Genomic DNA, 27,644 nt, shown 5'->3' with positions numbered 1-27,644 from the left:
TGAACAGGAAGGATAGGGGCAAAATGTGCAACTGGGGCTCAGACCACAGGTCCCTTGGGACAATCCTACTTTACAGGGTCCTTACCTGTAATTGATCTTCCAGAATAGCTGTAGCACTCTCGCCACTGTTTTCATCAACAATCACCACCATGTGAGTTAGGGAATTTACCTTCACCTGTTCAGCCTCAAGATCATTTTGCAAACTCTAGAGAAAAAATTAAGGTAAACCATTATGTCTACTCTCCCATTTACCTATTTAAAATCCACTCAGTTGTCAATAGTAATTAAGGACATTTAATGAGGCATTGTGTTTGAATCTCCAATCATTAGCCCAAGTGTTCTACTAACGAAACAAACCCATTATACATCTTTACATTTCATTATGAACCAAAGCAGTTTGAAAATGCAATGTCATAACAGATGCAAATGGGATGTCATCACTTTTATTATTTTTATTCCAAGTTTTGGCCAAAAGAAAAAGAAAAAAGGTGTCCCATAAACAAGTTGAGTGCCTCTAGTAGGAATTAAGAATACAGAATCATTAAGTCAATAAAGTCCCAAACTTGAACACACATAGTCAGATATCATTTATCTAGTGCAACATGGTATAAAGTGACAGATAAGTCGAATGCTATTTGATAGTCAGAAGCTGTCCTGTTACCCAGGAAAGCAATTAGGGGTATACAGACAATTTCTCTTCCCACTGCTTCCATGGGAAGAGCATTGCAGGTCACAACACATATATATATATAGGTAATTTATTCAAACACTACCAATAGTGTTGTCAGATGCCTTGAGTTTTTGTGTTTAATGTATCCCTAAAGCTTTATTTATCAGTTATCTAGATATTTCATTGAAAAATAAAATTCTTCAGTTCACAGAGAGCCTATTTTACTCTACCTTTCCTTGACTATGAAAAGTTATCTCTTAAATTTGTGACCAAATTAAATCTCCCACCAAATTTTGAATCTCCACCTAGGAGAAGAAGCAATAGCCTTCCTGAAGGGATTAGGTACAGATCCATCTGAGGGTTTCCTTATTTCCCCACACACTGCATTCATGCAACACCCTAGGGTTCTTAACCACTCATAGGTCCAAAAAAAAAAAAAAAACAAACCCTGAGAATCTTATGAACACTATGTACTTTCATAAGAAAACTACACATACCCACATAAAATTTTACCTGGGCTTTCATCCCTGGCTCAGAAAAGTCACATCCCCATGCACTCTACCCTACAGGCTGCTGAATAAAAGAGCACACACTGAAGACGTGACCCATCTCTGCACTAACAATAGAAGCCATCGGCTCCTGAGAATGCTAAGTGCTGCTTCTTCATATTTGATAAGGTATAAAAGAAATATGAGCCAGATTTACTTTATGATCTTCTAGCAGCTTTTGTAGGGATTTTAAGTCATCATCTAGGGGGCAAGTTTCCATTTTCTGAATGCGTTCTTCTGTGAGTGTTAACCAGGCGGAGAGCTGCTGTAGTTGCTTCCTCTGCAGTTCCATGAGCACATCGTGCAGCCTGTCCAAGGGGAACACAGCATTATTCCCACTCCTTCTTCCCTTTGCAACAGCAAACACACACCCCAGGCAGCAAAGAAATGGGGCAGGGAACACATTCTTGTCTAACCATTTAAAGTAGCATTTGGTCTTTAAATACAGAAACCAGCAAAAAAAAAAAAAAAAAAAATTATTTTCTTCCTAAATGGAGTCAATTAAATGCAGTCAAAGAATGCAAGTAACAGCACCCTCTATTTGTATCAGAATCATTGTTTCTTCAATCAGGAATTCCTGCCTATTAAATAGGTGGAAATTGCCATGGAATGCAGTTCGCTCCTTAACACACAATACACGCAACAAAACGAACCATGGGGGAAAAAATATTTTAAAAAATGTTACATGGCACGAAGCGAGAGAGTGGCGTGGACTTATATACACTATCAAATGTAAAATAGCTAGCTAGTGGGAAGCAGCCAATAGCACAGGGAGATCAGCTTCAGTGCTTTGTGACCACCTAGAGGGGTGGGATAGGGAGGGTGGGAGGGAGACCCAAGAGGGAAGAGATATGGGGATATATGTATATGTACAGCTGATTCACTTTGTTATAAAGCAGAAACTAACACACCATTGTAAAGCAATTATACTCCAATAAAGATGTTAAAAAAAATGTTACAAAATAGAATTGGGGATAAACATAACATAGTCCTGTCTTCATATCAGAATTAATGGTTAGCCAATTTTAATACTGCAAAGTCTATATTAAATGTCTTTGCTAATTTCTGTATTGCAACTTTTACCTTTTCATTTGGTTAACACATCAAAGGGGACATAAAGATCATACAAAATTCCAGCAACACTACATGAAGAAAAGAGTCAAAATTTTACAAGGCAAGTTCTCTGGTTATCTTGTTCTCACAGACATGCAGACTTTTCCTTGTGCTAAACTGGGCAACGCAGTCTATGGAATAGGGTTCCTTTCTGAGCTTCCACTCACCGGGACTGTCTGTCCATACTTGCCACCCTTAGTGCCTCCCATCTGGCATTCAGCAGGGTCATTTGTTCCTGAATCTCAAACTCCTCTTCATCTGACAGAGTTCCTTGTGTTATCAGCTGGTTTCCTGCCTGCAGGACATTGCCCACGCTGCTCTGGTGCGCCGTCAGCTCCATCATAAAAGCCTGAGAAGGTACATCATTATGATTTGTGAGCTGCTCAGTGAAGAAGAAAAATCTTAATAAATTGTTAATGTCTAAATATTAAATATTAATGTCTAAATATTAAGGCTGTGAGAAAAAGTAACCATGTAGAGTGCAAATAAATAAGACTTTGATCCAATTTTTTAAGCTCTGAATATAGGGAATAAGTAGCTGCCTGGAGGAAAAAGAATAGATCAAAGAGGACAATGTTACACGTGATAACAGCAGCTATTTTTAAGTAAATGCTGATTATGCTACTGTTAGGTCGTGAACATGGAATTATGGGAAGATATAATAAATAAACCACCATGCTCACCCAAGAGAAACTGCTTAAAGAAAATGACCATTTCTATTATTCTGAAACCAAAACAGCAAATCAGACCTGCCAATATATCAACACCAAGAAACTACTTAATCAAAAGAATTCTTCACATAATCCAATCACTACACTGAAATAGTAGGAAATTTTCAATATATAAAATTACACAAGACTAGTAGATATGAGTTTTCTTAATCATACAATAAATAAAAATAATCACTTCCTGGGGAACATTCAAATCTAAAGATTTGGTGTATTAATTAGCCATTTGGTGTTTTAACTATAACAGTACACTTCAGAAACGAGCTGTACTATGCACTGATTTTTTTGTCAGTGGCTTCACAGAATCTACAAATTACAGTAAGATTAAAAAAAAAAAAAAAAAAAAAAAAATTATTTTCTTCCTAAATGGAGTCAATTAAATGCAGTCAAAGAATGCAAGTAACAGCACCCTCTATTTGTATCAGAATCATTGTTTCTTCAATCAGGAATTCCTGCCTATTAAATAGGTGGAAATTGCCATGGAATGCAGTTCGCTCCTTAACACACAATACACGCAACAAAACGAACCATGGGGGAAAAAATATTTTAAAAAATGTTACATGGCACGAAGCGAGAGAGTGGCGTGGACTTATATACACTATCAAATGTAAAATAGCTAGCTAGTGGGAAGCAGCCACATAGCACAGGGAGATCAGCTCAGTGCTTTGTGACCACCTAGAGGGGTGGGATAGGGAGGGTGGGAGGGAGACCCAAGAGGGAAGAGATATGGGGATATATGTATATGTACAGCTGATTCACTTTGTTATAAAGCAGAAACTAACACACCATTGTAAAGCAATTATACTCCAATAAAGATGTTAAAAAAAATGTTACAAAATAGAATTGGGGATAAACATAACATAGTCCTGTCTTCATATCAGAATTAATGGTTAGCCAATTTTAATACTGCAAAGTCTATATTAAATGTCTTTGCTAATTTCTGTATTGCAACTTTTACCTTTTCATTTGGTTAACACATCAAAGGGGACATAAAGATCATACAAAATTCCAGCAACACTACATGAAGAAAAGAGTCAAAATTTTACAAGGCAAGTTCTCTGGTTATCTTGTTCTCACAGACATGCAGACTTTTCCTTGTGCTAAACTGGGCAACGCAGTCTATGGAATAGGGTTCCTTTCTGAGCTTCCACTCACCGGGACTGTCTGTCCATACTTGCCACCCTTAGTGCCTCCCATCTGGCATTCAGCAGGGTCATTTGTTCCTGAATCTCAAACTCCTCTTCATCTGACAGAGTTCCTTGTGTTATCAGCTGGTTTCCTGCCTGCAGGACATTGCCCACGCTGCTCTGGTGCGCCGTCAGCTCCATCATAAAAGCCTGAGAAGGTACATCATTATGATTTGTGAGCTGCTCAGTGAAGAAGAAAAATCTTAATAAATTGTTAATGTCTAAATATTAAATATTAATGTCTAAATATTAAGGCTGTGAGAAAAAGTAACCATGTAGAGTGCAAATAAATAAGACTTTGATCCAATTTTTTAAGCTCTGAATATAGGGAATAAGTAGCTGCCTGGAGGAAAAAGAATAGATCAAAGAGGACAATGTTACACGTGATAACAGCAGCTATTTTTAAGTAAATGCTGATTATGCTACTGTTAGGTCGTGAACATGGAATTATGGGAAGATATAATAAATAAACCACCATGCTCACCCAAGAGAAACTGCTTAAAGAAAATGACCATTTCTATTATTCTGAAACCAAAACAGCAAATCAGACCTGCCAATATATCAACACCAAGAAACTACTTAATCAAAAGAATTCTTCACATAATCCAATCACTACACTGAAATAGTAGGAAATTTTCAATATATAAAATTACACAAGACTAGTAGATATGAGTTTTCTTAATCATACAATAAATAAAAATAATCACTTCCTGGGGAACATTCAAATCTAAAGATTTGGTGTATTAATTAGCCATTTGGTGTTTTAACTATAACAGTACACTTCAGAAACGAGCTGTACTATGCACTGATTTTTTTGTCAGTGGCTTCACAGAATCTACAAATTACAGTAAGATTAAAATCCGGAATCTAATTCCAGTGCACAGTTAAATCACCCACACCAATTCTGTAACAAAGCCCTATTTAAATATCACAAGTCTTAAAATATGCCATGACCTTTCTGTGGAGCAGAATTCAGTAAACAACAAGCATCAGGGTTCAGCCCCTGATTGAGGCACAGGCACCATGGCACATGTATCCTGCTCATCAGCTATAGATTATTTACCTCGTGGGTTGCAAACTGGTCTTTGACTTCTTCAACATCATCGGAAATGTCATCCTGCTCCTGGAAAGTGTCCTCGGCAGAAAGCAACCAGGTCAGCACTTCCTCCAGTGCTATCTGATAGCTGTCCAGATCCATGTCAACCTCGGTGACGGTGCTGGGGGTTTCAGCTCGGGGACCTTCTTGCTCCTCCTCTGGCGCTGAGCTCTATAAAAACAAAGCCAAGAAAACTCACAAACGCTGTGAAGACCAGAAGGTGTTCAACAAAGACACACTGGATGGAGAAACCAAGGTAGGCACCACTGTGTCTTAGGCATCCACCTGATTCTCAGGAGCTGGGTGAGCAACGCTGTGACATAGAATGCATTTTTTTTTTTTTTTTTGCGGTACGCGGGTCTCTCACTATTGCGGTCTCTCCCGTTGCACAGCACAGGCTCCGGACGCGCAGGCTCAGCGGCCATGGCTCACGGGCCCAGCCGCTCCGCGGCATGTGGGATCCTCCGGGACCAGGGCACAAACCCGCGTCCCCTGCATCGGCAGGCGGACTCTCAACCACTGCGCCACCAGGGAAGCCCTAGAATGCATTTTTAAATGCTAGGATGGTGAAGAGTACAAAAGCTGCATCACTCATGGATTCTGTACTCGGGGACATTCTAATATAGCTGGGAAGAGACAAAAAACCCACATGAATCACTTCTGAACAAAAATAAAAAGGCTATTAACAAAGTTATAAATTCCATGGGTGCAACAAGGAATGCTATTTGAATTCACCAAGGGCTAAAACAGGAAAGTTTCATAGAGGATCTGGAACCTGCTGGGCCTTGAAGGATGGATGTCATTTAAAGAGACAGAGATTAGAATCCTGCTTTGACCCTAGTTAAATTGCTCTTACTGAATTGCATTTTAGCATTGCATTTTAAGACACTGAAAGACAGACACATATACAGGTTGTCGTACTAGTGATATTTTTTTGAGGCAGCTGCCCTCTAGGTTACTAGCTGGTGAAGAGCCCGCAGAATAAGTTATTCCAAGCTCCTTCCAGGCAGTGGAGTATTTTCTTATATACTTTAGAGTCATAAAACCAAACCTACCACCTCTCTCATTCATTTGTTCCCTTCCAGAGCAAAAATTCTTGAAAATTTGCCTACAGCCTGTCTCCACTTTATCACCTCTCATCCACAGTTTTTATGTACTATCTCAAACATACACAAACGTATAGAGAACAATATAAGAAATGCTCATGTATTTAACAGCTACATTTGTTAACACTCCCTTTCATGCTGATTAGGCACTGGTCCCCACCACACACCTGGAAAAGCTTTTGCCAGTGTTACCAATAACCTTCTCATTGACAAATCCACTTTTCTAGCATCATCTTTAGGATGACCATGTAATTAACAAAAAAACAGAACATTTTTGATAAGCAACAGTACTAGAACAACACACATAAGCCAGAACTGTTCCAAGCAAACCCAGAGGTCCGGTCACCTTATGTTCCTTAAGCTTTCAGTGGCATTCCCTACATCTGACCAGTCCCCACCCTCCTGAAGCTCTCCTTTCCCTGCTTCAATAACACCATCTTGGCTTTCCTCCTAGTTCAACAGCACTTGCTAACATGTAAGTAATGAAGCTCCTCAAAATTAAGTCCAGTGCCCTTTTTTCTTCTATGTACTCTGCCTGCATGGTTTCATCCATTCCCATTGGATTTAAAGAACCATCTACATCCTGCAAACATTTACCTTTATATTTCTGGCCCCAAACTCCAAACTCCTATGTCCTACTTCCTTAACATCTCCACTTCAATGTCTCATAGGCATATCAAATATTGGCAGTATTTAAACCCTAGTGTTTCCCCCCAAAGCTCTTCACGCTTCCCATTTCAGTAAATGCCTCCTCCATGCACTTGACCCCTCCAGCTAAAAATCAGGGAGCCAGCCTTGGTCTCTAGCTTTTACCGTCCATATTTAATACGTACGTATAAGCAATTCCTACCTTCAAAATCCATCTCAAATCCATCCAGGCCTTTCCATCTTCACAACAACCGTTTGTCCTCAGCACTGCAACAGCCTGCTACCAGTGTCTCTGTTTCCCCGCTGCTCCCCAGACTGCTACGTCCACCACCCACTTCTCACAGAGCAGCCAGAATGATGTTTGGAAAATGTAATCACATCATAAGACTTCCCTGCTTAAAATCTTTCACTACTTTCTCAATGCTCTTAAGATACAATTTAAAATTCTTAACATAGTTTACAATAATACTGTGACAGCAAGAAACAGAGTGTGTGAGTGTGTGAGTGTGTGTGTGTGTGTGTGTGTGTGTGTGTGTGTGTGTGTGTGTGTAGGGTTGGATTTCAATTAGGTTAATCAGGGAAGTCTTCTCTGAAAAAGTTCCATTGAAATTGAGGAAAGATGGGAAGTTTGCCATGCAAACAGTGGGAAGAGGAGCGTTTCACAGAGAGCAACCCACACGTACAAGAATCTTGTGGAAGGAGGACAAAGTCCACCACGACTGGCGTGCAGTGGCCTGAGATGAGTTGGGGTGGTGGGCTGGGCCTTGTAAACCACAAGAGGAGATGAGGTGTTTAATTAGTATGAGGGCTGGAACAGAAAGAAAACACACACCAAAGATATTCTGGAGGAAGAATCCAAATGGACCCGGTAAACAACATGCAGGAGTTAAAAACAATGAATCAGTGAGCCCACAGATGAAATGACGGATGATTAGGAGAGGCATGGTGCCAAAGACAGAGAAGAGAAAATGAGTTAAGTTCTGGACCTAAAACCCCAAAACTGGAAAGCCACAATAATCCTGGAGGTCATTTAGTATCAAACCTCGATATTCTAATGAGGAATTCTGAGAACTAGGAAAGTTAGTGACCAGCCAAATGTCATTTAGACAGGCACTAGGATCTATGAGGTGGGAAGTGGAAGGCATTATCTAAATGCAGGTGTTCAGAAGGTATTCATTCACATACAAGAGGTGACTTTCAACTGAGAGATTAATCTAAAGAGAAATTCAGGAATTATTTGCTGACCACCTAATGCTCTACAGCACGTGTTTGTAGAAACAGCAAGAGAGGAAGTCTGGCTAGTAGTGTTCTCAGGAAAGTAGAGGATGGCAAGATATGTCAAACAGTAGATGATTACAACTTGACCACGTTTCATCTCTCCAATTAACTTAATTCAACCGCTAAGGCATTAATGAAAGCGTTAATGAAAAGGTTAATATTAATACACCTGCTCTTTTATTTTTAATAAATGTATTTATTTATTTATTTTTGGCTGTGCTGGGTCTTCGTTGCTGCATGCGGGCCTTCTTTAGTTGCAGTGCGCAGGCTTCTCATTACGGTGGCCTCCCTTGGTGCAGAGCACAGGCCCCAGGCGCACAGGCTTCAGTAGTTGTGGCATGTGGGCTCCAAAGTGCAGGCTCAGTAGTGGTGGCACACAGGGCTTAGTTGCTCTGCGGCATGTGGGATCTTCCCGGACCAGGGCTTGAACCCGTATCCCCTGCATTGGCTGCTGGATTCCCACCCGCTGCGCCACCAGGCAAGTCCCAATACACTTGCTCCTAATCAAACAGCAAATGGCTTCTGCAATTCTTATCATGTCACCCCAAGCCCTAAACAGAAGTGATTATTTTATCTACACACCATGAAAGGCAAATGAAATCTCCCTTCTTTTTAAAAGAGAATAGCCTTCACTATAAGAAGTAGAATATTCCATCTTTCTAACAAAAGGAACCCCGATCCAATGAAGAAATGATTCTAAAACCAAAAGGCAAACTCCGAAGATTGTTTGAGCCACTGAAAAGGATGCATCATTAATGCAACACAATAATTACACTACTAGAGACAAATGCTTCTCAGCAAACATTCAATGATAAAACATTAGGGCTTTTCCTCAATATCACTTGATCCTCAAAACTACTAAAAAGAGCTCTTGGTTCACAATCTGGCCCCATCTCTTGCCTTCTTTTCCTCTAAGCTTTTTTCTTTTTCTGTAAATCATAGTTTTTTGAAATGGAGAAAATAAAAGAAGTGGTACCTACTACCCAAAGAAAACCTGAAATAATAAGTCCTTTGAACCTCAGAGAAGAAAAAAAAAAATGCTATGCCAATTCAAGACCATCATCATTATCACTAACATTTGAATAAAAATCTTGTTGAATAAAAATGAATGATAATACCTAAACAAAATGAGAAGGAAAAATTATAATAATAATATCTGCTGCTTGCTGAGTGCTTATTAACATCATTTTAGATACTTCAAACTTATTAACTTTATAAAGTGGGTGGTTTTACCCAGATTTTGCAATAAAACTGAGGATGAGAGGGTAAGTAACGAACCCCAAACAAGAAGTAACAGGGATGAAATTTAAGCTCCAAAGCCCACGCTTTCTGCCTCTCTAAAATGTATTTCTTATCACTTTGAAATCCATGTGTATCTTTTGATTGTTTTGTTGATTAATCTTAGACCAAATGACTTTCAAGTTCTCATCCCACTGTTAAGATTCTCTCATTCTATGAATTATGAGAACTGGTTAGACTAAAACAGAATAAGGTAAAATATGGATTGATTCAAGGCAGGATTATTCAGGAAGAAAATTTCATGACTTTATTTATATCTCCTGAAAAAAAAGGATCCTCATTTATATCCTGATGAATAAAACCACTGTCGGCCCTTAAGTGAAAAACTCACCAAGTAACATATTATCAGTTATTCCTCCTAGGGCTTCCCTGGTGGCGCAGTGGTTGAGAGTCCACCTGCCGATGCAGGGGACACGGGTTCGTGCCCTGGTCCGGGAAGATCCCACATGCCACGGAGCGGCTGGGCCCGTGAGCCATGGCCGCTGAGCCTGCGCGTCCGGAGCCTGTGCTCCGCAAAGGGAGAGGCCACAATAGTGAGAGGCCCGTGTACCGCAAAAAAAAAAAAATATATTATTCCTCCTAAAAGAAAGGGAAAAACTTACATTTTGATGGCCCTTGTGAGAATATAATGGTACAAATCCATTTTTTAATGGCAAAAAAAGAAAAAAAATTAGTACTTAGAACAGAACTAAGCTGACATGAGAAAAACCACCTTCAGTACAGAACAAGAGTGATAAAAGATGACCAGATGATAGAAAAACATAGGTCCTTAAGCATGTTATGCAGAAGCATGATCACAATCCTAAACTCTAACTCTAGCCTTGCTGTATGAAATAATATATTTTCCTTCTTAAAAAGTAAAATCAGTAAAGTTATGGTTCTCCATTACATGCATGTAATGTGTGACAGCATGCCAACTGATAAACTGAACTTCTGATGCTGAGAAACCAAGACGTTCTCAGTCAAGAAAAAAACTGCTCTGAAAGTGTTTTTATCTAGTACCTAAGAGAAAACAAATATGGCAAGTCAAACACATTAATTAAAATTTACCTGTACCTGCATGTTAATTTCTCCTTCTTCACATTCTTTCTTATATTTCCTTGGAAGTGTCTCTACCTCCCGGATGGCATCTATAGTGACTTGCTGAGGTAGCACCTCAAACAAAGATGTTAAATACATAATTATGGATTTCTTGTCAGGAAGCTGAACAGCAACATCTAAAAGTGGAAGAAAATAAGAACTAGCTTAAATTAGATGTCCAAAGTATGTGAATTGCTCAATATTGGATATAAAACAACTGTCTTAGTACCCATAAACAATGCTAGTATATTATCTTTGCAATACCACAGTTCAGTAAATGTCTATTTCATATAATATATGAGCCAAAGGTAAAGATGATTACCTACTTTTTTTTGTTCCATATCCCATTTCTTAAAAATCTTCCCTAAAAGCTTCCCCCATAAGGCTCAAAGATAAGCTATCATCTAAGATAACGTCACAGGTTTCATTCATAGTATGAAAATAATTCTAGAATTCAATCCTGCAACATTTGTAACTGAAGTTTTCACATCATATACAAGCTCATACAAAAACACATTTTAATGAAATAAATAAAATACTAAATTGTTTATCTAATAATTCTGTTTTCCTAAAACTCTAAATCTTATGCTCGTATTGATTAACTATTCTACAGTGAAGTAATTAAATTTCCTCCTGAAGGATCCTAGAAACTGTTAAGCACAGAAGTATCATGTCTGTAATAAAATGGCTTGTACCACATTTCAAAAGGAAAAACACCTCCTCAATTCTCACAATTCTTTCAAAAAAGGAGGGGAAAAAAAAAGCACTGCTTTTCAAGTATTCAAAACTGTAAAGAAAAATCAAGGTTGTAATTAAACACTGAACAATACCTTCAGGATCTAACAGCTTTTCAATTCCTAAGTAAGTTTGAGCCTTGCTGAAGGCATGGTCAAGTCTCTCAATTGGGGACATTTTGACAACTCTATCCCAGCTGAAGAGATCGGGTCTGAAATCAGGGTGCAAATAAAATTCAGTGAAGAAGAAATATGTGGAAACAAAGTTGTTATTGTTATAATCGAATACATTTCAGTTTTAGATTTTTTTTATTTGTGAATATAAATTTAAAAGTTTATCTTTTATATCCCAAAGTCTTGTTTAATATATAATATTTTAAAGTAATCTATAAATATGAAAACAACAGGTAAAACATTCTAAGGTTTTTGTATTGGTTAAACATGCCCGTAAAAATTCTGGAGTAGCCACTGAAAGACTAGAAATGGTATAATTCCCAAATAGTGAAAGAAAAAAAAGGGAAGAAGAACCTACCAGTATAAAACAAGAAAGAAAAGAAGATATAGTAAAAAGTAAGAAAAATGAAAAGCTCAAAACAAGCGGTAACAATGAACTTAATACATCAATTATTGCAATAATGTTAATGGACTAAATTCTCCGATTAAAGACCAAGTTTAGCAGAATAGAAAATCCAGCTCTAATCTCTTCACAGGATACTCCTAAAGAAAAGACCCTGAGAGAATTTCTGTCCACCCCCTCCATATAGCTACTGTCTAGAAAAATCATTTCTATCTTGATTTTCTTTTAATCTCACAAACTGGACATTATTGTTGCTCTGACTCACTCAAAAGTTGATCATTTTCTCTGCGCTCTATCTGCTCTTGCATCTTGGACCCACCTACATTTCTGGGATTTGCCTCCCTCGTCCCCACCCGCCCAGTTCCCTCTCTGACTCCACCTCTTATTATTCCCCTTATTCACACCACTGCACGCAGTGGCCTCCCACATGCCAGGTCCCTCCTCCCCTCTTGCCTGACATATTTTTCTTCAGCGATATTTACCATTTCTATATGCTGCACAACTAACATTTTCGTTTTTAAAAAACTGTCTGCCTCCCTCTATTTGAACATTAATTCCAAGAAGGAGGACTGGAAATTTTGCTTGTTTTGTTCTCTGCTCTACATCCTGTGTCCAGCACATAGAAGGCACCCCACACACACTTGTTAAATCAATTAAGTAACAGATGGAAAAATGTTTAAGCTAAAATTCAAGTTTTTGGGCTTCCCTGGTGGCGCAGTGGTTGAGAGTCCGCCTGCCGATGCAGGGGACGCGGGTTCGTGCCCCGGTCCGGGAAGATCCCACATGCCGCGGAGCGGCTGGGCCCGTGAGCCATGGCTGCTGAGCCTGCGCGTCCGGAGCCTGTGCTCCGCAACGGGAGAGGCCACAGCAGTGAGAGGCCCGTGTACCGCACAAAAAAAAAAAAAAAAAAAAAAAAAAAATTCAAGTTTTATGATAGTGTCTCTTAACTGACTAGAAACAGTGGGCAACCCGCTTAAACTGATAAAGGAGAAGTAGAAGAGGATGGGGTGTGGTTATTTTTTTTTTAACCAGATAAAAGGTATATGGAAAAAAAGCTAAAGCAAATAGCAGTCTTATGGTAAAACATTAAAACCACTCCCTTTGTTATCAAGAACAAAACATTCTGCTCACTACCACCAATGCAAACTAATATTGTATTGAAGGACAAGGCACAAATGAAAGGGAAAGCGGAGAGAGGAGGGAAAGGGAGGGGAGGGGAGGAAAAAAACTATTATAATTCATGGTCATCTACCAATAAAAAAAAAAAACTTACAGTAACAAATTTTGGTAAGAATTTAACAAGTTTCCAGATATAAGATGTAGAAAAGTCAACTGCATTTTCATGTATCAGTAAAGAACATACAGGAAATAAAACTTATTTAAAACTTACAAAAAAATTATTTATTTTTTACAAAATAAATTTTGTAAATAAATTTACAAGAAGAATAAAACACATAACAAATTTTGCCTTTCACATTTAAACCTTTGATGCACCTGGAGTTTATTCAGGGTATGGTGAGGCAGGGATCCAATTCACTCATTTCCATTTGTTCCACACCATCTATTAACCTGCAACATCGGCTCCGTTGTAGATCAGGATGGAGCTATTTCTGAGCTCTTCATTCCATTAGGTTGAACTATATGAAACTGCCATTTATATCAAAAACAGTCAAATATTGACAATTTCATATGCTTCAGCCTATTATTATATTAGTGTTTTATTTATAGTACTATATAGTCTCAATTACTATAGCTTCATAATTAGTTTTGGTTTCTGTTTAGGAAGTACGTCAGCCTGTCTCTTCAGAAGAGTAGTGGCTCTTTTTGGTCCTTTAGTATTTTATTATATAATTAGAATCTGTTCAGAAGTTTCACAAAAAGAATCATTTATCTATTTTTAATTGGGAGTTTTATAGAGTTTTCCTATAAAACTAAAGTAGGAGGCTGAAAACTGTCACAATTCTTTGTGTATTATTACTGGTTACTGCTGAATGAGTTAGTTCACATTGAACTATGTGAATTATTTTACTTTTTTTTTTTTTTTTTTTTTTTTTTTGTATCTAGATTGGAAAATCTAACATGAATTTTAAGTTTTTTTTCTTTTTTTTTTTTGCGGAGCACAGGCTCCGGACGCGCGGGCTCGGCGGCCATGGCTCACGGGCCCAGCCGCTCCGCGGCATGTGGGATCTTCCCAGACGGGGGCACGAACCCGCATCCCCTGCATCGGCAGGCGGACTCTCAACCACTGCGCCACCAGGGAAGCCCTATTTTACATTTTTTAACTTACAAATATGTAGAAGAAACCATGGATACTGCACTGTGGCATTTAAGTCCTATGGAAACAAAGACGTGATGGGTAGTTTTCTTTCCACGATATTTCTATTCTTTATGTTTTCTTAGAGCATGTACAGAGGAGAGAGGCGGTAGTGGGAAGGGCCTTTAGGGAGTAGTAAGTAAGGCAGGGACAGAGGGGAGGTACAAATCTGTACAAATCTGCACATCCAAGAAGAGTCACATCTCACTTATGTCGGTGGAGCACGGCATTGAAGGCAAGCCCATCTGTCCAGCTGGTGGTGAAGTTGAGGACGTTGACCTGGCTGTACGGCCTGGTGGACTGGCGCACCCAGCTCAGCAGGATCTTCTCACTGTTGGTCTGCTGCAGGTCTGACATGATATCCTTCATGACATCTTTCACCTGTTCAAAAGAAACCATGGCTGCCAATAACCTCAAGTAGTCATTGGAATCCAGTCCTTGAATAAGGAATATTATATTCATGAACCGTTGGATCAGGCCACTGGTATTCATTTTATTTCAAAACTTTCCTTTAAACGCTGGAAAGATAAATACATTTTAACAGTCACGATTTCGATTTAGAGGTGATTTTAACCTCACCTTTATATATTATGGCATTTTCTATATCTTAGCAATACTTATATTACACTTGGCTACAGTGAACATTACTTTCATAGCCACAAAAAAGTAATATTTTAAAACTATACTTTACAAACATCTTTTAATAGGAAGAAAACTCAATTTTTATTTTCTACAGAAATGTGGAAGAAGGTAAGAACTTTTGGCTGACTATAAAATCCAAGAATGAAGTGCATTTCCTGATGGCAATAACAATTATAATCCAGAACTAATATTTTATATTATTATTCTAAATCAGTACATATATTTTAAGGAAGTGTTCAAAGAATGATGTGAACATATCAAAAAAAACCCCACAAGAGCCAACTTAAGGGGGCTTGAGAAATAATTAACAATAGTGAAAGATCAGAACCTATTAAATAAGTAAAAATCCACACAGATATATAAATGAATGGATAGATAGATAGACAGATAGAGAAACAAGAGACAAGGAAAAGCTCTTCCTCATAAGTGGAAAGACAATTAACAAATGTAGAAGGAATGATGAAATTAGAAAATCACTTTGCCACGCATTATATTAATAACTAATCAGGTAAAAACTATGAATGGATCTTAAAATTAACAGACAAAAGTTTAATAAGTAGCTGAATATTTATATAGTCTCAAAGTATATCTCCACAAGATACTTTTTAATAACAAAGGGCAGTCACATTACAGTGGATACACCTGCAGATTCCACCTCACCCAAATGATGAGAGTTAATACTGCCAGAAAAAAACTAACGGACAGCATATGCTTCCTGATGTGGTGTATTAAGAAAAACTCAATATTGGGACTTCCCTGGTGGCGCAGTGGTTAAGACTCCGCACTCCCAATGCAGGGGGCCTGGGTTCCATCCCTGGCCAGGGAACTAAATCCCACCTTCATGACACAACTAAGAGTTCGCATGCCACAACGGAGGAGCCCTTGAGCCGTAACTAAGGAGCACACCTGATGCAACCAAGACCCAGCGCAACCAAATAAATATTTTTTTTAAAAAAAGAAAAACTCAACATCATTTTTGTGGCATTCCTCCCAAAAATGAATAACCTGAATCCAATCATGAGAAAATATTAGCCAAACCCACATGGAAGAACATTCTACGAAATAACTATTCAGTACTCTTCAAAAATGACAATATCATGAAATACAAAGAAAGACTCAGAAATTATGCCAGATTAAAAGATGACTAAAAAAACAGGACAAATGAATGTAATAAATGACCTTGTATTTTCTTTTTCTATAAAGGATATTATTGGGGCAATTGACAAAATCTCCATAAGAGCTATAGATTACATAGCTGTATTGTTTCAATATTATTTTCCTGATTTTAAGAATTACATGCTAATTGCTAGTGCATGCTATAATAATTACCATATGTATAATAATTAATACTAGCATTGTAAATATTAATATTATGTATTAGACATTTCATATTATATTAACATAATAATAATATTGTAGTTATGTAAGATAACTCCTTGTTTTTAGAAAAATGATTTGTTTTTACAAAATACTCACAGATCTATTTAGTGAAAGAGAAAGAGGGGGAGAGAGAGAGAAAAAAACACAGAAATACAGACAGCTGTTAACATTTGGAGAATCTGAGGGAAAGGTATCCAGGAATTCTTCGGGATATTTTTACAATTTTTATAAGTATGATATTTTTTGAAATCTAATGTTTTAAAAACAGATACTTTTTTTTCTATGCCAGGAAAACAGAGCAGTTTGTCAGGCTCTTTCACTCCAAATTATTATAAGTTGAATTGTGTCCCCTCCTCAAATTCATATGTTGAAGTGCTAACCCCCAGCACCTCATAATATGAATATATTTAGAAATAGGGTCCTTAAAGTAGTTTAGGTAAAATGAGATCATATGGGTTGGCCCTAATCCAATATGACTGGTGTCTTGGAATAAGCAAAGGAGATTAGGACACAAACACACACACACACACACACACACACACACACACACACACACACAAAGACCACGTGAGGACACAGGAAGAAGGCAGCCATCTGCAAATAAAGGAGAAGAAACCAACCTTGCTTACACCTCGATCTCAGATTTCCAGCCTCCAAAATTGTTAGAAAATAAATTTCTATTGTTGAAGCCAACCAGTTTGTGGTACTCTGTGGCAGCTCTAAGAAACTAAGACACAAATGATACATTTCCAATTCCTATTAAGAAGTGATTGAAAATTTTCCCACCTGCCAGTGCAAAATGATGCTCCAAAGTAATCCTAAAGTCAGTTTGTGATTTCCATCTACAATGTCCGTTCCTCCTATATTCACTAAATCCACCTAGTAAAATGAAAAAAATAACTTTTAAGACAATTTTTCTATGGAAACCCAGGTTTTTGTTTTAGCTCGTTTGGACAGCAATATAAGTAAATGACAAGAAAAATTTCACTTTAGAGAATCAGGTGAACCTAAATCTCAAAAATGTATTACTTATACAATAGATCAATAAAGTAATCACAAAAAGCACAACTATTCCTTCACTCATAGAACAGGTTCAATACGTCTCATAAGAAAAATATTTCTAAAAATCAGTTGATGCCAATGTCCAGAGCAGGTGGTTGGTTTCAAAATAAATCATCCCGATGGCATCAAAGGACCCCCCTGCAAAGTCATATTACAAACTTACATTGTTCTGATGTAAAACCTGCAGCACTCTGTTAACATTATTTAAAGCGTGTACCCTTGTGGAACCACGTTCCTTCGGCTGGAAAACAGAACACAAAATCGAATGAGACAGAGAGTCCCTCCATGTTGCTGTCAAACACTGACATTGAGATGCACATGGAACAGCAGCTCAGCACACAAGAGCCCCTCTGTACCAGGAGCTCTGGCTGGGCTGGTTCTCAGGCCACCATGAAGGCTGGTGTTGACAGAATGCAAATTCTCCCACTAACAGCACCTTAAGATAGTAGTTCCTTAGCTTGCTTGAACACTGGAATCTCCTAGGGAGCTTCCAAGAATACCAGTGCCTGTGTTCAACAAAGACTGTGACTTAATGAGTCTGGAGTATAGTCTGTGTTTGGAATTTATAAAAGATTTCCCTGGTGATTCTAAGATGCAAACAAGTTTGGGAACCAATGCTCCACCAGGGACAAAGCTTCTTCTATCTTAGTTGGGCAGGATGAAGAAAGATTTAGAAGTTATGTCCCCTCCACCCTGCACTAGTGTAGACAGAGCAGAGAGGATTCAGAGGTGCTATCCCAGGTTCCAGGTAGGATTACAAGGGCCCACTGGGAAGACTGGAGTTGCCACCCAGGGAAAGGTGATCTGGGAGGCTTCTTTCTGCCTCATTGGCCAGGGAATCTTATCTGACAAAGGGATCAATCTCTCCAATAGGTGCCTACCCACCATCTGGAAGGCAAAAGGTAGACTGTAACACCGCACACTTCGGCAAGAAAGAAATTCATCTTCAGAAGTGCATCTCTCTATACCTTTTATAGTAATTCTACCTCTAGTGTTAAAGGTTGTACCCATAAAATACATCGTCTTCATTGGCAGAGTTATTTCTGTGTGAGTATTGGGTACCTCACACATAAAGGAATAGAGTTGGATTTGATGACGAACAAAAATGAAGATAATACTGAAAATCTGAATAAAAATAAATGCCATCAGTTTTCATAACTTTTTTTTTACTATTTGTTAAATAACATTTAAATGTATTTGTCTCTACTTTCTACTATTCAAAACATTATGCCCTCTTTACATATCCACTCTTCTTTGTAATTCTCTACTGTCTGAGAGCAATAAACACATAAAGTATTTTTTTGATAAAAACAGAGCCCTCAATAAAGCCTAAATATCGCTCAATCAAAAAATTCATTAAAACCCCTTTTTAACGTTCCTATTTCAGCCTTTGCATTGTAAGGACCCCCAAGAGGGTCTTCAGGTATCAGTAATGATGAGAGATATGCCATTAGCCTGGTTCTTGAACATGGCATCCCTCACCAGTGAGGTTCCTGTGAGGCCTTCTAGAAGATCCAGTAGCTTCCTTCCATCTTTGAGGTCTGTGAACATATCACTGATGGGTGGTTTTCCACTCTATAAAAGAAAAAGTACAATTTCAGCAGCAGAAATTTCATACATAAGTAGAAAATAAATGAATAGTTTCATTTCTTCCAATTAAAAGTCTGGATGATCAGCAGACTATACAAGTTTGCCTTGTATGGAAAGAAGTACAAAGAACTTTGAAATCTATAACAAATGTTTTGAGCTGAAATATATAAATTGCATTATTTCTTAGAAAGGGAGCAAATAAAACTGTGATTAATGTCAATATGCCTTGTATGTACAGTTGACCCTTAAACAACATGGGTTTGAACTGTGCAGGTCCACTTACAGATGGATTTTTTTTTCAGTAGTAAACACTAGAGTATTATTACATGAGTATTACATGATCTGTGGTTGGTTGAAACCACTGAGGTGGAACTGGGATAGGAGGGAGCTGACTAAATTATTCCTAGATTTTCAGTTCTACAGAGTCAGCATCCCTAATCCCCCGTGTTGTTCGAGGGTCTACTGTATTCCTGAGAGAGAAGACGTGTTAAAAATATACATGAGCATACAGCACCTGGAGGCCAAAGAGGCCTCCAGAGGCCAAAGAAAAGTGTGCAGATTCTTATTCCAGCTCTGCACTTTACATTCACAGTATACATGGCTTTTGGTATTTCCATTATGGAAGCAGGTCACATCATCATCAATTTCAGCTCTCCACTTCAATTTCAGCTCTCAGGCACTAGGTCTGTATTTCTAGGTCCCAATTTCTGAATGATTAGGACACTTTTGGCTCTGCGTCTAAATCCAGTATCCATCCTGTATTTTGAATGACAAAGCCTATAGAATTTCTAAACTCTTGCTTCTGACTAATAAACAGCAGCAACTTCCCCTGATAAACATATTCTAGCGTCCATGCCAGAAAATCCTACCCCATTCACAGGTAGACCTTGCCTGTCTGTGTGTGATATCATGATTGTATGCAAAGGACAATTACTGCACAGAAAATCAGGACGCCTCAGTTTTAATCTGTCTGACCGTTAACTAACTGGTGAACCTAAATCAGCTACTTACTACTATTTACCTTTTTCTAAATCACAGGTATTGTAAAGATCAAATAAAGAATATTATGTGAAAATGTCCAGATAGCTATAAAGCACAGTGTAATAAACGTTGTATGATTATGTTGAATCAAAGTATTCCCTTGTAATATGAAATGCCCAGAGATTAACAGTTTTATTTCCTGTCAATAGTAAAGATATTTTATAACCAATAATTATTGCATATTCTTTATTCTTCACTTTAAAACATATATATAAAGTCATACGAAACAAAATTTTACTCTGAGCTTGAAATGGGTGAGAGGGAGGAAGGAAGCCATCCTAAAGTTTCCTAAAGCTTGGCATTTTCCCTTTTATCCTCTCTTCCTGATTTCTTACACTTTTCATTATGTGTAATGTATAGTAAACTAGTGATTTCTATCATGTGGCTTTTCCATAGTTCATATACTCTAAATGAGAGGAAGTATGGTAAAGTCTTCATCTTAGAATCAGCAAAGAATAAACTATGACTTATTTATATCTGAAACAAAGCTGCTTTTCTATTTCCAGCTGCCACTATGTGAGCAGTGACGATGTCAGAAATACATGGATTATCTCCATCGATCACAATGATAAACAGATTTGAATGATGCAGGAGACCAGATCCAGAGGCAATACTTCAAGAGGCAGAGCAGGCAAGTTTTTTGCACATTAAAGATTTCCTACCTGCTCTCAGTAAAAACAAAGGGCAGAAGTAGCCCTGGTCATCTGCTACCTCTTACCTTCCTCCTCTCAAAACCCACCCAAGTACACTTCAGCAAAGTAGCCGCCAAATACCCATATTCCCTTTCAGGAAGACGTGAACAACTCTGATCTCAGAGCAAAGAGACAACAACATAGGTAAAGTTCATGGGAGAAACAAATAGGGATATTTAGGCACAGAAAGGACCTTAGGAATTACTGATGACAAGGGCAGCTAAATAATGTCTGGGCGGCATTTAACCCTTCTCAAATCCACTACAGTATCCATTTTCCAAAAAAGAAACAGAGTAACACAAATCAGCATAGACTAAAATAAAGTAAATATAAATATTAGTCCATATTACAAATAGTTATGAACGCCCACTGATGACCTCATCGTAGACAAGCCTCCTACCAGCTGTGTAACTTTAGAAAAGTGGCCTTTCTACATCTATTGGCTCATCTGTTAAACACTAAGATGACAGATGTTCAGTAAATGGTTGATATTATCATTCAGTGCATTATCATATCATTACAGTAGTAATGTTTCCTACTGTCATAAAAGTGCCATAAAATTTCAACAGTAGAAGAAAGAATGGATAAAACAAATAAGCACTTCATCTTAGGCAGGAATGTAAAAGCAGATTCTGAACCTGAGTACATGTAAGTGTCACTTCATAGAGAAAGATCTTCCAAGTCCCGAATTCACTAATATCATGACCTGTAGGGATATATCCCATTCGAAACTAATGAACATGATGATACAAGAGCACACCTGTGCTTTAGGTATGCACTGTGAGACCAGCATAACTCAACAGTAAACCCAGTGGAGTCTCCCATAGGCTCCACTGCTGCTCAGTGGTAAAGCGGGAGGCGTTCATTAAGAGGCAGCGTTAATTTTTCCACATGAGACACTCTTGTCCTCTCTCTTGTCCGGATCATTCATTTGTTTATTGAGGAACAAATCTTGAGAAAGACTCCTTGTGAAGCATTCTCTTGAAACAAAGGTAACTGAGACACAGTTCTGTCCTTCTAGAAGTCAATCACTTATACTAGGGAAACCAATGCCTTTATATTCTTTAAAAAAAAAAAAACCCGACAGTAACAGCAATGCAATTTCTTTATTCTTTTTCCAAATTTCAGATGAATATTGATGGCGATCAGTAAGAAATTAAGTTTTGTGCTGTGTGCCTATTCTCCTAACACTCCGCCACCCCACCCCCAGTGATGGCATGGTTGGTGTGTACTCCCATCTGGTACCTTCAGAAGAGCCACGTACACCTGCAGGAGGGAATATACAGCCCATGGATCTCTTCACTGGACAATGAAGGAAGGTACCAGGGCTCTTACAAATCCAAAACTGTGGTTCAAAACTTACATATAAAACAAACACCTACACTCCCCAAACACATAGCCAATCACTACAAAATACCACCTACTCCTGACAAATGCAATTTAGGAACGTCCCATAGGCAGATGGAAAGAACCAAACTATACCAAAGAGCCCACTCCACCTACCACCTAGGAGAGTAACACCTATAAGTATGGTATGATTCAGTGCTTTGTGCCTTACAACGGAGGTCAGAAAATGTCCTTCGTAAAGGTCCAGATAGTACTTAGTTTAGGCTTTGCTGGCCAGGTGGTCTCTATCGAAACTTCTCAACCCTGTTGTCAAGATGTGAAAGCAGCACATACAATGTATTAGCGGATGAGCCGATGGGAATGGTGACTGTGTTCCAACAAAACATGATTTGTAGACGTGGAAATCTGAATTTCATATAATGTCCACATGTCATGAAATATGCTTCTTATTTTGACTTTTTGCAACCACCTAAAAATGTGAAAACCATTCTTAGCTTGTGGGCCATACAAAAACAGACAACGGAAACATGAAATGTCCCTAGACATAGTAATAGCATGACTTACTATGTATCAGATATGCTCTAAGAGATTTACAGAGATTTAGATGCATTCTTTGTTTCTTTATGATAGAACTTTAAGGTAAGAAAACTGAGACACAGAGGTGACATGATGAGTGAGAGGCAGAACTAGGATGTGATACCACAAGATCTGACTCCAAATCCAGGTTCTCAAAGTCCATACTAAACTGCTACTAAAATTATGAGGGCACAGGGTCATGACATATAGGGAAGGAAACAGTTAATCAGTGGTGCAGCGGAGGAGGTATATTTAATGACTTCCCAAAGAGGGCAGCAAGATATATACCACATTTAAATGAACTCAGAATGAAATTTTTTTCCAAGCTCGTGGCTTTAAAGCATCTCTGGTACTTCTGAATCACAGGCTCTAAACATAGGATCCACCCTGGGAAACAGTTGGGAAATGTCAGAAGTCATCGTTTAATAAAAATAAGACCTGATTCAGCCTGACGGTTAAAGTCTTATTTAGATTTTTAATTCTTTGCAAAGACTTATTTGCAGAAACTTCTCTGACAGACAGAATACAGTTTAATAATTCAATTGGACAAATATTTGGTGAATACAACCTTTGTGCCTGGCCCTGCAGAAACACCAAGTTCAGGTCACCCTCCCCATTTACAAGCAAGGGTTTCCACAGTTCTCCAATAAACACAAAAGAGTACAAATGAATAATCTTGAACTTGGAAGACAGATAAGCCTTGCGTCGCATTTAACCTTAAAAAAAAATTAAAAGGCCACATGATAGGAATCCAAACGACAGACGTCACAGGTGACTCGCTTTGGCTGCCTCCTCTCATCCCCCGGTCCCCTGTACTTCTTTGAACTCTCTTAACACCAGTTCTAACACCATTTTGACTCCAACAGGGACCAGCGTTAATACCTACGGCTGAGACACTGCAGCTCCTGAATCGAAAATGTCAGGGGACAGAAGCAAACTGTCATCACAATGCAGGAGGGATAAGCTGGGGTCTGAGGGAGGGCAAGGGCTGCAAATACAGTCATGGATATGTGATGGTTCAGTTGAATGCGGCCAACCTGATGGGCCCATCACACCTGGTGAATCAGCCAGCCCTAAAGGCTGAAAGAGCCAGTGCTCAGTTTCAGCCAGCAGCGGCCATTTGAGAATCCCAGCCCACTGTTGGTAGGACTTCTGGTTTCTCAAAAGAGCTGGAAATGTGAATTTATGTGTACAATCTCCTGATATTTGTAATGTCCTAAAACACTGTGCCGGATCAACAAATCTTGTCTACAAGCATAATGGATCCTAGGATGACTGGTAGTCTCTCTCATAGGGCATAACTACATACAGGGAAATACAAGAGTAGTCAACAGTGAGTCCTCTGAGGAACTGAGAAACTCTGTGGAAAGGACGGGGACACACACACACACACACACACACACACACACACACACACCACCACCATCCGCAGACTAGGGAATATGATTGATTGCAAAATACCAGCAGAGTCATTATACTTGCGCAGAGACCAAAAGAACAAAGGAGTCACACCAGATCCTTCTCCCTTCACTCATTCCTCACGTCTAATCCAAACCAACCCTGTCATTTCTACCTCCGAAAACACATTCCGAAGGTGACCACTACTCCCTAGTGGCCCCACTCTCATCCACGTCTCCAATACCAGGCCAACCAACCTCTTTACTTCTGCATAAGAGTCAGAATAACTCTAATTTTAAGGTGCAGATCACATCGTGTCATGTCTCTGCTTTAACCTAATGGACTCCCATCATGGGGAAATACAATTCAAGCTCCAAATAAGAGATCCCATGTGATCTGCTCTCCACCCTCTCTCTAATCTAATAATCTAATACTGTATTATTCTCCCCTTTCTTCAACACTCGCAAATCCTAATTATTTCCATCGTAGGTCAAGTTTTTCAGCAGCAGTAGTAGTAGCAATGGAAAAAAAAAATCTATAAAAGATTGAATAAGAAAGCAAAATTTAGGAAGTGCAGTTTGCAGTTCTTAAAAGGGTGAAATGTTAATGCTTTGTAGAGACAACAAACAAACCAGAAGCAGAAGTGGGACTTGGATTTTGGGTTCAGAAGATGGCCTCCTTTATGTGGTGTGCCCTGCTGACACTAACCAAGTGAGGGATGACACACGCAGTCTGTGCCTTCATGGCACTCAGAATCTAAACAGAGTAAACAAAATCTGTACCAACAAGCATGGGGAGCACAGCAAAAGGGCTTGATGAGCTAGCTTGATTCTGCCAAATTTGTACCAAATAAGAAATATAGTACAGAGTCTATCCTGTGATTCACCTAATCCCATTATAAATAATGAAGTCATTAACTGTGTATAATATAGAGAAGAGTGGAAAGATAACAGTTTTTAAATGCTTTCACCACTAGCATGTCTGATGATGGTATCTTACAAACAAATAATAAGTTTGAGCCCTTTCACACTGTTTGATTACTCTGTCATTTTTTTATACTCTTCCTATTTTCAAAACAGGACTTGAGGCAGTCTATTCAATTCAGTTAATATCCCCACTGTTTACAGCATGTGTGTGTATGTATGTGTGTGTGTGTCTAATTCTGTATCACACACATGGATTTATATGGCATACATATATACATATACACATACATAGTGTCTATACCATAAATGTTTGTGCATTCTTCTCAAGTCAATCTGACACCCCAATCAATTTTAAAATGATGCTCCAGCATGTGATAACATATTGCAAGTTTTATAGTCTCTCCCTTTTTTTTTTGAGTGACTTTTTTTGCAAGGAGTTGGTTATTTTAAAAACTCAAAAAGAAGTGAATGATTTAATTTAATACTTCTTTTAATATTTTAAAAACAAGAATCTTTAATTTATGAATCCCAAATCTCAGCACTAATAAAAATGTAGCTCTTGTAATTCTTCATTTTCTTAAAAACCAATAATGTATCAGTGAGCACTAGGTACAATGTCATCTCGGTTATGTTTATGTGTAAATGGTTTTCTTTTAAGTATTTTACAACAGAAATGTACTTTTTCTCTTGATGATGGAATTACAAGTGGTTTTAAAAAGTCTGTTTGGGGCTTCCCTGGTGGTGCAGTGGTTGAGAGTCCGCCTGCCAATGCAGGGGACACGGGTTCGTGCCCCGGTCCAGGAAGATCCCACATGCCAAGGAGTGGCTGGGCCCGGGAACCATGGCTGCTGAGCCTGCGCGTCCGGAGCCTGTGCTCCGCAACGGGAGAGGCCACAACGGTGAGAGGCCCGCGGACTGGCAAAAAAAAAAAAAAAAAAAAAAAAAAGTCTCTGGATTTCTTCTATTATCTAATTTTTTGTAATGTGTATTACTGTATAAAATAAATATAGATTGTTTAAAAAGTTGTATGTCTAGTTAAAATTAAGCAAACTGATGAAATTAGGTTCATCACAGTTATGACACATATAGCTTAATGGATGAAATGAAGAATGCATAATCTTCAATGTCTACTTTATGATTCAGCCCCATGGTGAAAGAGTGAAAGCAGCATTGCTTTCGACTGAAAAGCAAAATGAGTGCAATAAAATGCCCAAGGAGCTCGTTAAGCACCTTGACAAACGAAAACCAGCAAAATGTGCCACAGTCTCTTAAAGAATTCGTAAGTGCATGGCTCTCAGCCATTCTCTTTATGAATTCATGGTGGTCAGCACAAGTTCTTAAGAACCGAACAAGATTCCGCTTAGAAGCTTGTTTGGAAAGAGGGGGGAAAAGAAGAAAAGGGAGAGAGAGACTGGAGAAACAGATGGCTCAGGTAATCCTACTAGTGTCATAGTAACTACACAGCAGTGATTTATGCAGTGCTTACAATGGAATCAAAGCAATGAAGGTGCATTTACCTTAGAAATTACAAAAAACTATAAAACACAAGCTAAATCAAATATCTTTCAGAGAATCAAAAGTCAAACAGCATGTAACAGAATTTTTACCTTGATTTTGGTAAGCAAAGTAACCAAGATAGTGCTGAGAAAACTGGGATGATAAGGAACCACGTGTGGGCTCCCACGCCTGGCGGCCAGGGGCAGGGCCACTTGCACACTCCATGGGCAAATAACCAGGCGAGGTCTGCAGGCTGAATAAACCCCAACTCCATATGCCCATCAGGCAAGGTCTGCAGGCCGACTCAATAAACAATACAGCTCATTCCATATATGTACAACTGTCAAAGCACTGGAAATGTTTGAAGAATGCAGTTCCTCCAAAGATAGGCTTCCATGGCACCAGGGTGAGGCATTAGTTAGGGCATTGATAATGATAATGTAAAGGAAGACAGAACATTTCCTTTGTTTAATAAAGGAGAGGCAGCTGCCTTGTCCCTTCCTTCTCCTTAAAAACATAATAGGCCCAATTTTTTGGTCAGGAAGTAGATAAACCCATCTCCAACTTTCCAATGCAAAATAACAAAGCCTCAAAATTAACTCAAAAGTCTCTCTGGAGGTTGACAGGAGACCAGCACGAGGACAATCCATTTGTCTCTCCAGGAGGTACACACTCGTTCTTTTTTTTTTTTGGCGGCACGCGGGCCTCTCACTGCTGTGGCCTCTCCCGTTGCGGAGCACAGGCTCCGTACGCGCAGGCTCAGCGGCCATGGCCCACGGGCCCAGCCGCTCCACGGCATGTGGGATCCTCCCGCACCGGGGCACGAACCCGTGTCCCCTATATCGGCAGGCGGACTCTCAACCACTGCGCCACCGGGAAAGCCCCCTCGGGGAAGCCCCCTCTCGTTGTTCTTTATTCTACTTTACTGTATGTTTGTGTGAAATTCTGTCCAGACTTTCTGGTCTTCTACCAACTGCCTGCATGCACCTCATCTGATATGAGTATTCAATAACAAAGTGTTTTCTCTGTATTCTACGTTGAATAAAGATCTTTTGTGAGAGGATTTTTTTATTTTCCCAACAGATTATAAAAATAAAAATAACAGTGTCAGATAC

At 38.8% G+C, this 27,644-nt stretch overlaps 1 protein-coding gene across 1 annotated transcript in view; it reads right to left on the bottom strand.

Moving 5' to 3' along the window:
* UTRN (utrophin) overlaps window positions 1-27,644 on the bottom strand; it is a 503,258-nt gene that overhangs the window by 375,067 nt on the left and 100,547 nt on the right. Inside the window, 10 exon segments of the mRNA XM_007450323.1 lie at window positions 86-205; window positions 1,376-1,526; window positions 4,215-4,396; window positions 5,310-5,513; window positions 10,730-10,890; window positions 11,584-11,699; window positions 14,587-14,759; window positions 17,187-17,279; window positions 17,626-17,703; window positions 18,945-19,037. Of these exon segments, the coding sequence (XP_007450385.1) occupies window positions 86-205; window positions 1,376-1,526; window positions 4,215-4,396; window positions 5,310-5,513; window positions 10,730-10,890; window positions 11,584-11,699; window positions 14,587-14,759; window positions 17,187-17,279; window positions 17,626-17,703; window positions 18,945-19,037 (1,371 nt within the window).

This window comes from Lipotes vexillifer, unplaced genomic scaffold (assembly GCF_000442215.2).
Source record: "Lipotes vexillifer unplaced genomic scaffold, Lipotes_vexillifer_v1.1 scaffold112, whole genome shotgun sequence".
Classification (NCBI taxonomy): Eukaryota; Metazoa; Chordata; class Mammalia; order Artiodactyla; family Lipotidae; genus Lipotes; species Lipotes vexillifer.
Note: the sequence above shows the minus strand (reverse complement) of the source record. Positions and strands in the feature narration are given on the sequence as shown.